General features: G+C 44.2%; 1 protein-coding gene across 1 annotated transcript in view; it reads right to left on the bottom strand.

Annotated features, from left to right (window-relative positions):
• Positions 1-11,815, bottom strand: part of LOC145360891 (zinc finger SWIM domain-containing protein 4-like) — a 114,882-nt gene extending 103,067 nt beyond the window's left edge. Inside the window, exons 1-2 of the mRNA XM_080216393.1 lie at positions 11,603-11,815; positions 3,091-3,292 (exon numbers count right to left, since the gene is read on the bottom strand). Coding sequence (XP_080072519.1) covers positions 3,091-3,292; positions 11,603-11,815 — 415 coding nt within the window. The remainder of the gene's footprint in view (positions 1-3,090; positions 3,293-11,602) is intronic.
• Between the last annotated feature and the right edge of the window lie 1,099 nt (positions 11,816-12,914).

The raw sequence follows: 12,914 nt of genomic DNA, 5'->3' as shown, positions 1-12,914 counted from the left end.
TGAAATACCCCTATCGTAGCTGCCTCCACCACCAGCCCTGCAGCATGTTCCAGACAACTTGCCCCACACATCTCCTTTGAACTAGCCACCATGACCCCCCCCCCCCCACCCCGCCAAAACCCCTCACCTTAAGTGCATGCCCCCCTAGTATTAGGCATTTCAACTCTGGGAAAATGATTCTGACCGTCAGCCCTATCTATGCCTCATTTTTTTTAGACAGGTCTCCCTTCAGCCTTCGCCGTTCCAGAGAAAACAACCAAAAATGCTGATGGTTGGCCTTGGAAGCCAAATACAATTGCAGGACACACTTCTTCAGGGAAAGGATTTTAAGGAGAAGGACCCACACGGCACAGCAGGTAAGAAAGACAATGTAGGAGTGAGCAATCAATACAGAGCATCTATTTAAGGGAATTTAGAAGCATCTCAAACAGGCAGCTGCTAAATGAGAAAGCCACACTACACAAACACAGCAGAATTTATGTACAAAACAGCTGACTTGCACACCAAGGTTACAACGGTTGCTGGTGCTTAGGCAGCTTCGCAAACAACTCAAATTCTACTTCTACGATTCAGGTCATTATCGGGGGCCCTTGGGTACATCCTAAACTTTTACTGCAAATGCAACGTGTGTCCACATTTGCCAGAATTATCCCTTCTTGCGCACTGCTGGGTTAGTTCAGTCGGGTGACCTTGCCAGTGCAAAAATAAGCATGTTAAACAATCTGGAAACAGACACCTGCCAGTGGTTTCTCAGGGACCTCTGATATGAATTATACATAATTACACACCCCAAACAAAGTCAGTTCAGGGAAGCCCCGGGGCCACCGGCTCAGCGCACAGACAGAAGTCACTGGTGCTCTGTTACCACACAAAAGGGAAACTGGATTACTGACTCATCGTCTAATCAGCTTTCAGAACAGTGCGAAAGGTTCACCTGTTATGCAAGCACTGTAAAAATGGGTTTCTGTACAAGCCAGAAAAGAAGCTAAACCCGATTTTAAAAAGCTACAGTAATCCCTAGATGTAGTTCAGATATAGCGCGCAAGGAAGAGGGCAGGAAATCTTGATAGTTCTACGGGACTGGGGATGAAGGAATTTATTTCATAGAATCCGCACACTGCAAAAGAGGCCATTCAACCCATCGAGTCTGCACCAAATCTCCGACAGAGTATCTTGCTCAGGCCTTCTCCCTGCCACTCCACGCATTTACCATGGCTAATACCCCTAACCTTTACCATGGCCAATCCATCTCACCTACACATCTTGGGACATTAAGGGATAATTTAGCACCACTAATCTACCTAACCTACACATCCTCGAACTGTGGGAGGAAACCGCATAGACACAGACCCAATCTCGGAATTGAACCCTGGTCTCCGTCACTGCGAGGCAGCATCAACCATTGTGATGCACAACAATCCCCCCCCACCCCCCTCATCCTCCAAGCCACCTATTCAAGCCTTGCTTAGGTGTCAACAGGGAACATCCCATCCATATCCCAACACTTTCCAGGGTCACAACTGTAACTGGGAGCTGGAACCCTGGCTGGTCTCAGCATCGATACCAGCTAATGCACTTCCATGCCTCCCATTCTCAGCAACAGACAATAAAACCTGCAAGTTTACAATCTCCATCGAAGAATTCTTTGGAACATCCTACAAGGTACTTTTTATTGAAATGTTATCAAATATTAACCATAAAGAAGCTTTTTTCCATTTTACAGCAATCAACTTGGCAACTCGAAAAATGCACATCTTGCAGGAAACTTGCAGCCAATGCCCACACAAACTCTGATAAACAGCAACATCAATGGTAAAAACCACTTTTTTGCAACAGAAAAGGTTAATTTATTAGTGTCACAAATATGCGTACATTAATGCTACAATTGTTATTGTGAAAATCCCCTGATTGCCACACTCCGGTGCCTGTTCAGGTACACTGAGGGAGAATTTAGCATGACCAATGGTCTTTCGGACTGTGGGAGGAAACCAGAACACCTGGAGGAATCCCAAATAGACACAGGGAGAATGTGCAGATGCCGCACAGAGTGATCCAAGCCAGGAATGGAACCCGGGTCCCTGACGCTGTAAGGCATCAATGCTACTGCACTGAGGTGGGTCCATTGAAAAGTCTGATGGCAGCAGAGAAGAAGCTGCTCTTGAGTCGGTGGCCTCAGACTTTTGTATCATTTTCCCAACCGAAGATGATGGAGGATTCAAGTCTCAGTCCAGAGGCTTCAGCCCCAAAATCTAGGCTGACACCCCAGTATGGTACTGAAGGAGTGCTGCACCATTGGCAGTGCAGTGGTTCACTGGCAGGAGGCAACTGTAGCCTGTACAGCAACATCACAATGGTAAATAGTTGGAGACCCAGCTAATGAGCCGAAGATTACAGAGAACAAACTTGGAACCTCTGGCAATCTTATGTTTATATTAACTTTGAGCACATCACATGGAAGCACCCACCCCCACTTCAGTGAAGCTTTTCTTTTTAAAAAAACTTGAAGGTTATGCCCCAAGCCATCTGAAGTTAATTCCTTATTATGACTTCACTGTTGTGGGAAAATGCTGCATTTCCACCGTCTTGGGACCAGGCTAGCATCACAAAAGGAAGTCCATTATACAACAAGAGATGCTGTTAACTGCTACTCATCTTTTGCTAAGCTGGTCATGAAGGTCTCATTAACTACCGCTGGCTTAAAAAACTGCTTTCCCAAACTAAAGTTTGAGAAACAGCAGTACAAATCAGTGCAGTGATTGCAAGCAAAGGTTGTTTTTTGCATACCATTAAGCACCATTTACAGATACAAGTCTCAGTGGACCCAAATCATTCCTCTTCAAGCACGCAGACTGCTTGAGGAAATAACTTTTTCTCCAAACATCCTCAGGGACGTTTCTACCTTCCTGTACTCCCACTGCAGAGACAGGAGAACTGGAGTGCAAGACCATTTCACTGCGATAATGTCTTAAACCAAACAGAGAACGTGCCATCAGAAATCAGACAATGGCACGCTGAGTAATTTACAAATGAGATGAGTTTTCCCTCAATGCGCCCAGCAACCCCTTTGCCCCTGGATCACTTCTTACTCACCTACTTGCAGCACCCGGTCAATGGCTCCGGTCTCCAATAATCTTAGCCCCTTGTTGAAGGGAACTTCGCCATCCTTTTCCCCTTCCTGGCACTGATAGCTGAGTGAGGAGTACATGCAGATCTCTCGCTCGTTCCTGGGGAAGGACCAGAAAATAATCCTCCGCTGGACTGGCTCGGGAATGCGAGAAAATCTCTCTTCGACCTAAAAACAAAACACACACAGAGTCAAGGAAATGTAAAATGGGACACTACAGCAACATGTCCTGCAGAAAATAAAACAATAACTGTTTCAAGATCTTAAGACAGTCACCTGGGAACAAAGTGCTTCCAAAACGTATCCTGGTTCTCAGAAGTAATCAGATGAATGATTTTGACTCCAGAGCTGGAAGCAATATCCTTTTTACCAACTTTCAATGAAGTGTTGGGAAGCGTCACTATATACAGGGCAAGTAAGAGTTACCTTCAGGCACACGATAGATGGCTATTGAAGATAGCGATTCAGACCATAAAATATAAGAGCAGAATTAGGCCATTCACCCCCTTCGAGTCTGCTCTGCCATTCGATCATGGCTGATATGTTTCTCAACCCCATTCCCCCAACTTTTCCCTGATCCCCATACCAATCAAGAACGTATCTAGTCAGACAAGCTTTGCCAGCTGTACAGTGCAGACCCAGGAATCCCTTTAAAGAGATGGAGAGCAATTTAAGTCTAAGGGTCAGCCACTCTCCCCTTTCCAACTCAATCCACTCCAACCCAGCTACAGTAATCTCAACTACCATAGTTCTTCAGAAGACTAAGGAAATTTGACATGACTGCTACAACTCTCATCAACTTTTACAGATATACCGCAGCAAGCATTCTTTGAGTGCATCACAGCTTGGTATGGTTCCTGCTCTGCCCAAGACCGGGAGAAATTAAAGTCGTGAACGTAGCCCAGTCCATCACTCAAACCAGCCTCCCATCCACTGACACGGTCTACACTTCCCACTGCCTTGGCAAAGCAGCCAGCATCATCAAGGATCCCGCGCATCCTAGGCATTCTCTCTTCCACTTTCTTCTGTCGGGAAAAAGATACAAAAGTCTGGGGTCACATACCAGCCTACTCAAAAACAGCTTCTTCCATGCTGCCAGACTTTTGAATGGACCTACCTCACATTAAGTTGACCTTTCTCTACACTCTAGCTATGACTGTAACACTACATTCTCCACTATTCTTTCCATCTCTGAACAGTTCTGTAGATCGTTTAAACCACCACCCTAACTCACAAAGGAAGGACTAATCAAAATTTGGAAAACATGCAAAAAAAGGCCACTTGGCCCATTAAATCCATTCTTTCCACAGATTACGTATAATTTATTCCAACATGGACTCCACCCTAACCATGAGTTGGAAGTGCTGCAACTTTTCCCTTCATGTGTTGGCAGTTCAGATGCAAGCTTTGTGTTTATGCTACATAAACACAACCACAGATTTCTTTAAAAGCTACAAGTGAATACTTCACCAGCTGACAATGTTATTAGCTATCTGAAGTAGCTGCCAAAAGCAAGGGACAGTGATCTAATCAAATTTCCACCAGAATCATGGTGGCATAGTGGTTAGCACTGCTGCCTCAGTGCCAGGGACCCGGATTTGATTCCCAGCTTGGGTCACTGTGCGAAGTCTGCACGTTTTCCCTCCGGTTTTCTCCCACAGTCCGAAAGATGTGCAGGTTAGGTGGATTAACCACGGTAAATTCTCCTCAGTGTACCCGAACAGGTGCCAGAGTGTGGCGACTAGGGAATTTTTCCAGTAACTTCACTGTAGAGTTAATATAAGCCTACTTGTAACACTAAAATAAACAAACTTGGAACCAAATTAGACATCAAAAACTAGATCAGCCTAATGCCAACATTTGCACCTGTAGATCAGTGGTGACATTAACCTACACACTTACAGCACTCATTGTAGTTTTTCTCAGCAGTACTTCAACAAAAAACATTAGCTCATTTATTCTGCACAAGGCCTCTGTTCAGGAATTTGATTTCGAGCAATGGGCAGAATTGGTCAGCAACAGTTCTGTGATGGAGTGGTGCAGTACACTAAGAAACACAGCAACTAAACCAAAGCACTCACTGCAAGTTCTCAATTTGGTGTCACGTGTTGCTTCCCCACCACTACCTTCAGTGATAGATCCAGCACTAACGCAAAATTCTCCCCTTTAGGGGAGAGGGAGATATTCCTTCGTGGCACATGACTGTCACTGGCTGGCCAGCATCTATTAGATAACATCTACCTTCCACACATTTACTCTCAGCACCAAGATCATAAAATTCTTCAGTGCAGAAGGAGACCTTTCAGCCCACTCAGGCCCTATCCCTGTAACCCCACGTACTTAGCCTGCTAGCTCCCCTAACACTAAGGGGTAATTTAGCATGGCTAATCAACCTAATCTGCACATATTTGGACTGTGGAAGAAAACCAGAACACCTGGGGGAACCCACACATACGTGGAGAACATGCAGACTCTGCACAGACAGCAACCCAAGCCGGGAATCGAACCTGGGTCCCTGGTGCTGTAAGGCAGCAGTGCTAACTTCCGTGCTGCCAGATCCTGAAGAAAATCATAACTGCTGGCTTCAAAGTTCATGTTCTTTGCACTGCCAAAAACCCAAATGATAGGTCTTTCATCAACATGTTACATTCACATTGAACCTTTGACATACCGTAGCACCCCAAGGTGCCTTGCAGAAGCACTACAAAACAAAATCCAAGTCACACAAGAGGATGAGGACAGACGACCAATAACTTCAAAGAGCTGAACTTTTAAGGAGATTCTGAAAGGAGTAGTTCAGGGTGGGAATTCCAAGAGCAATGTGAAGGCATGGATAAGAATTTTAAAACCTAGGCTGTGCTTAACCGAGACACAACGTGGGTCAGTGAGCACAAGGGGATTGGGTGAATAGGACTCGATGAGAGATCTGCCAAGGGCAGGGTTTTGGGGAGGCCTAATGCTTAGTCAGGAATGTCAGCCACCATCAAGTGATCTGAACTTGCAAAATAGCATACAGCAAAGGGGAGATCAGGCTATAGAAGATCAGGATGACAAATCACTTAAGCAGCATTTATGACTCTATAAGAACCCTTTTGATGGTCACAGTCTTTAACCCCTCTCCCTGACATCTGTTATTCTGCAAATAGCATATTGATAGCAACACTACAAGAAACCACAAACCATGCTGTTTTTCTTGGAGATTTCTACTTTGAAGTGGAAATGCTTTGTTATGGTGTTCTGGTAGTTGCTACAGCTTCAATTGCCTTGAGACAAAATTACGTCAGTCCAAAGGTTGTGGGATTGCTACGTCCGGGAAGGGAGGAGTTAAAGGGGAGGGGAATGTCTGATGGTACTTTTTTAAAAAAAGTGTATATTCCACACCCACTCAAAAGCAGGCTTCGTAATTAGTGCAAACCCTTTATAGAATTGACAACTGGGAAATTCACTCAAAATTTAGAAACCAGAGATCAAAAACAACCAAGCAACTGTTAGCACGGTGCAAGAGATAAAGTCATCAGTAACTCAAATCCACAAGCCAAATCAACTTCAGACAAGGAGGTCAACATCTTGGTATGCTCACCAACGGCGCTACTTTTTCAGAAGACTAAGGAAATTTGGCATGTCAGCTGCGACTCTCACCAACTTCTACAGATGCACCACAGAAAGCATTCTTTCTGGTTGTATCGCTGTTTGATATGGCTCCTGCTCTGCCCAAGACCGCAAGAAACTACAAAAGGTCATAAATGTAGCTAAATCCATCACGCAAACCAGCCTCCCATCCACTGATGCTGTCTACACTTCCCACTGCCTCAAAAGCAGCCAGCATAATCAAGGAACCCACGCAACCCAGACATGCTCTCTTCCACCTCCTTCCATCAGGAAAAAGATACAAAAGTCTGAGGTCACATACCAACTGACTCAGGAACTGCTTCTTCCTTGCTGCCAACAAACTTCTGAATGGACCTACCTCGCATTAAGTTGATCTTTCTCTACACTCTATTTGGTGACTGTAACACTGCATTCTGCACCCTCTCCAATCTTTCTCTATGAACAGCATGCTTTGTCAGTAATAGTGCACAAGAAAATACTTTTCACTGCATCCCAATACATGTGACAATAATAAATTGAATCAAATCTGCCTTCTCCAATTCGAAGGGTAGCAGGCAGATTGGAAATTGTGATGTACACACAATATAATCCACAGTTGGACCAATTAAAAGGTTTTACAATTTCGGCTGGGTAGAGCCGAATGGCGAATTTAATTTGAGTTTCATAAAGTGCACGAATACACCCCAAACGAAAAATCCAGAGGTAATCTCGGATCTGCAATGTGGAAACAGGACCCATTGAAACTGATCTGATACTGCCATTTGCCCAATTTCTGGGCGAAGGGTGAGAGAATGAATTGCATTCAAATTCAACATGATCTCCACTTTGTTCCCCTGTCAACTTTATTTTAAGAGGGAAAAAAAGAAAGCAACCACATAAAACTCAAACTTCTGCAAATGATGCCAGCCAATAGGCTGGGGCAAAAGCCTAAGTCTGAATTGTGGCTATCTTGACCAGGTTTCAGACGCAACCTCCTCACTGGGGTCACTAACCCCCCCGCTCCCCCAAGGGTAACAAGCAAATGTTATGTGGAAATGCAAAACAAAAGCAAAATGAAGTCTCTTCTGTCTATACTAACATGTCTTCTGGAAACATCCTGTGGAAAGAGTACAACTGTTAACAAATAAATCTAGAGGCAGAAAAACACCACAAAAGGGTCAGCAATGATGACAATGTTACAGGACTACCAATCCAGGGGCCTCGATTACCTGGGGACACTGGTTCAAATCCCACCACAGCAGTAGGTGAATTTAAATTTATTTAATAAAAATCGGGAATATAGTAAAGTAGTTCAGTCGCGAACATGAGGTGATTAATTGTTATAAAACTGTCCTTATCCAGTCTGGCCTACATGTGACCCCAGACCCACACCAATGGTGGTTGACTCTTAGATGCCGCTTTGAAATGGCTCAGCAAGTATAAGCTAATCTATTACATTAACACTAATAGAGGTATTATGAAAATCCCCTAGTCGCCACGCTCTGGCACCTGTTCAGGTACACTGAGGGAAAATTTAGCACAGCCAACACAGCTAACCTGCACGCCTTTCGGACTGTAGGAGGAAACCGGAGCACCTGGACAAAACCCTGGAGACACGAAGAGAACACGCAGACTCCGCAGACAGTGACCCAAGCCAGGAATCAAACCCTGGTCCCTGGCACTGAGAGGCAACAGTGCCCACCACTGTGCCACCCTGCCCACCATTCAAGGGCAATTAGGGACAGGCAACACAAGGTAGCCTTGCCAACGACACCCACAGCCACGAAAGGATTAAAACCAACACTTAGGGAAAAACTGCACAGCCAAGTACATTTCAGAACGTGCGCCACGGAAATCAAATCTCACATTCCGCGTCAGAAACCATGCAAAAACGAAAGGCTACATTCTCAAAGCAGCCTCAACCAGCTACATTCTCATTCTGCGCATACAACCTTGTAAAAAAAGACTGGCAGCACAGGATCAGTTCGCTGTGTCAAATCATTAGAATATTTTATCTGCTTCATGACAAGTCAGCAGCAAGCCCTCCATGCCACTGAAGTTTTGCCCTTTATTGTTTGGAAATAGCATTGTGCAAATTAAGCCAACTTTACAAAACAAATATCGAAGCCAATTAGAGCAAGTCACAGCACTCTTCTGTACCAACTTAATGGTAAATAACCCTCTTTTTTTTAGAAAAACAGTTATTACTGTTATCTTCTGGACCACAAAAACCCAAAAATGCAATCTGAAGCAAAGACACCAAAGTCTCTCACTACTGACATCAAGATTAACTGCTAATTACACACGCACGCACACATACAAATGTGATGACTTCTACTGCAGGAATCAACTATGGGTGTCATTCTTGTACAACGCGAGGAATCGGTAGGTGGCGGGGGGTGCAAAAAAATGCAGGAGACTTGAGAAGTCATTCAGATTTTCTTTAAAGGACCACCCTGTTACTTCAAGTCAGAAGAACTCACAATACATCACATTTGCCCCCAGTTGACAATTCCTTAAATCCTCTTCCCAACCACCTCTCCTTCCCCCCTCACCCAAGAGACACCATTCTGACATTTCAAACTATCCCAACCTGATTTTTAAAACTATCCCCATATCCTCTCCTCCTCTCTCACGCACCAGTTAATTCCTCAACATCCAATTTTAAGTTTTGTTTCAATCTTCTCTTGCATGATAACCTTATTTAGGGGGAAGATGGAAAGAAACTTATTTTGAGTAAATGAAATATCTCCTTGTGTGTGTTTGGTGGCGGGGAGGGGGGGGGGGGGGGGGGAGACAGGGAAAAAGTAGGTTCCCTCTTTTAAAAAAGAAATGACACCTTAAAAAAAAATTAACAATAAACTGAACTAATGTGTGTGGAGGTTGAAAAGAAACTTACTTTTGAGCTCATGTATGCATGTGTTTGGTGGGGATGGGAAAAAGTAGGTTCCCTCTTTTTTCAGAGCGAGTAGAAATGATTTTTTGAAAAAAGGTTTCAACAGTCAATTGGATTAGTTTGCAGGGAGGGTAAAAAGAAAGTTACTACAAAAGAAATCTCCTCTTGCCTGGGTGTGTGTGGCAGGGTGGAAAAAGATTAAAGAAAGGAAAAAAGTATACATATTTAAAAAACAGCTCTTAACAATCAATTGGACTAATTTTTGTGGGGGCGGGGGGAAGAGGGTACAAGAAACTGAGGAAAAAATAGGAGCTCCTCTTGCTTGTGTGTGTGTCTGTGGAAAATGCAGGTTTCCTCTTATTTACATAAAACTAAAAAGTACTGATCTTATTTTACAGATTTTTAACAGTAAATTGGACTAATTTGCATGTGGGGTGATAAAAAGAGAGCAAAACAGACATGAAAATAATAAGAACACCTCTTGCCTGTATGTTTGGAAAAAGGTTTGCTCTTATTTATAAAAGTAAAAGTAGGAATAGTATTTTTAAAGATTTTAACAGTAAATTGAACTATTTTGTTGGGAGAGGGTTAAGAAGAGAGTGCAAGAAAATTATGAAAAAAGAACTCCTCTTTACACATGTGTGGAAAAAGTAGGTTTCCCCTTACTTATAAAATAGAAATGATATTTTTAAAGCTTTTAACAGTAAATTAGACCAATTTGTGGGAGAGCGAAAATAAACTTATTGTTGAAAAAAGTGCTCATCTTGTCAATGAGGGCAGAAAAAGTAGGTTTCCTCTCACTTAAAAAAGAATGATATTTTTAACGATTTCAACTGTAAATTGGACTGTTTTGTGAGTGAGGGGGAAGAGAAGAGGGTGAAAATAAACTTATTCTGAAAACAAGTGCTGTCAATGAGGGTGGAAAAAGTAGGTTTCCTCTCATCTAAAAAGGTTCCTTCACATTTAAAAATAGGAATGGTATGTTTAAAGATTTCAACAGTAAATTAGACTGTTTTGTGAGGGGAGAAAGAGGGTGAAATTAAGCTAATGAATAAATAATAAGCTTCTCTTGTCAGAGAGAGTAGGAAAAGTAGGTTTCCTTTCATTTAAAAGGGTTTCCTCTCATTTAAAAAGTAGCAATGGTATTTTTGAAGATCTTAACAGTAAATTAGACTATTTTGTGAGGGGAAAAAGAGAGAGAAAATAAACATGATAAAAAGGTGCTCCTCGTGTCAATGAGGGTAGAAAAAGTATGTTTCCTCTCTAGGAAACTAGGAATGGTATTTTTAAAAGATTTCAACAGTGAATTACACTGTTTTGTGAGGGGGTGAGAATAAACTGAAGAAAAAAATAAGCTCTTCTTGTCAGTGAGGGTGGAAAAGGTAGGTTTCCTCACATCTAAGGAGGTTTCCTCTTATTTGAAAAGTAGAATGGTATTTTTAATGGTTTCAACAGCAAATTAGACGGTTTTGAGAGGGGAGAAAGGGGTTGAAAGTAAACTCATGAAGAAAAAATTAGCTCCTCTTGATCAGTGAGGCTGGAAAAAGTTAGGTTTCCTCACATTTAAGGAGGTTTTCTCTTATTTAAAAAACTAAGAATGGTATTTTTAAAGATCCCAACAGCAACTTAGACCGTTTTGAGAAAGGGGATGAAGATAAACTTAAGATGAAAAAAAATGAGATCTTCTTGTCAGTGAGGGTGGGCAAAGAAGCGTTCCTCACATTTAAAGGGTAGGAATGGTATTTTTAAAAGGTAAATTGGACTAATTTGAAGAGCAAGTGTAAAATGACACTGGGGAGAGGTTTGGGAAATGGGGAGAATTAGGGATAAAGGGGGTAAACAGTGCTGGGATGAGTATTTTGAGGGAAAGTTGAGTGTTGTACGAGCTGGAGCTGACAGCTCAGGGTTTATTGCCTATTGTTTTCAGCCCCTCTTGTTGACTGTGAATTTATTCTTTAATTCCCATTCTCTCTCTCCCTCTCTATCTCTCTCACCTGCTCGAAGGGCCATTTCTCCGCCACTTTCTTGGCGCTGATGTCCAGCAGGGTGTCGGCCTTGTGGAGCCGGCCGTGGCCGGGCTTTGTCTGGGCCGCCCTGGCCGCCCCGCACTCGCCCAGGCACAGCCGCTTGGCCGCCGGCGGCTCCGCTCCTCCTCCTCCTATTCCTCCACCACCTCCTACTCCTCCACCGCCGCCCCTCTCCGCCATCACCACCGACTCGCTCGCTCACAAACTGACCGCACGCCGGCTGCTGCCCGCCCCTTTTATAACCTCCCCGCCCCTCCCGACCCGGGAGCCGCCCTCCCGCCCACACCCTTCACCTATCCACGAAGACCCCGCCCCCCACACCGGATCTTCATTGGCTCCCAACCCCATCTATCAAAGAGAACCGATTCACCATTGGATAAATACTCCGTCAATCAGGAGGAATTCATACACCATTGGTCCAACGCCCCGTCAATCAGGACAGCCCAGTGTTCCGTTGATCGGCTGCCCTGCCCCGCTTTCCATTGGTTGGAATAACTGTCAATCAAAGATACGCCTATCGCCATTGGTCAATCAGGAGGCACCCGCTCTCATTGATCCGCGCCCCTCATCAGTCAAGAACGCTCCACACCCATTGGTCTGTAACCCTGTCAGTCAAGACTACTCCGAGCTCCATTGGTTCGCCACCTCTGTCGTCAAGCCCACCCCACCTCTTACTGGTTGACTACCCCGTCAATCAAAAGTACCTCCTCCCATTCATCGAAGGCCCCTCTGCCCACTCCCAATTGGTCCAGAGCACCGTCCATCAGTGCTACTCCACTCTCCATTGGTCAGCCGCTTTGTCCGTCACGTTCTGTCCCGCCCCCTCGCTGCCCGCCCTCCCCACGTTTCTGCGCGAGGCCAGCCGGCCGGGCAGCTTTGGCTCTCTATTGGTTGGAGGCCCCGTCAATCAGAGTGGCACCACTGCCCATTGGTGAAACGCCTTGTCAATCATCTTTGCTCCCCTGTATAGCGCAACTATGTCCCGCCCATACACCTGCCAATCATCCCTCTATCGGCACCGCCCACTCGGCCACAGGGAGAATTGATACGTGTCTATTAATGCCGGCTGAGTTAATCATGTCTGGGACAGTCTAGTCTTGGGGATTTTTTTTAAAATCATTGCCAGACAAGAAATGAGCAACATCTACAATTCTTTTTAATTTAAAAAAAGTTATCTTTTGCACATGTAAATTCAGAAAAAAGTTATCCAAGGGGGGGATAAGAAACTGCAAAAAAGATACAACTCCAGTCTTAAAAGTTACAAAGCCAAGGCTCAGGG

The sequence above is a fragment of the Carcharhinus amblyrhynchos genome, chromosome 33 (assembly GCF_965287045.1).
Source record: "Carcharhinus amblyrhynchos chromosome 33, sCarAmb.v2.hapA, whole genome shotgun sequence".
Classification (NCBI taxonomy): domain Eukaryota; kingdom Metazoa; phylum Chordata; class Chondrichthyes; order Carcharhiniformes; family Carcharhinidae; genus Carcharhinus; species Carcharhinus amblyrhynchos.
This window is presented reverse-complemented; position numbering and strand designations above follow the sequence as displayed.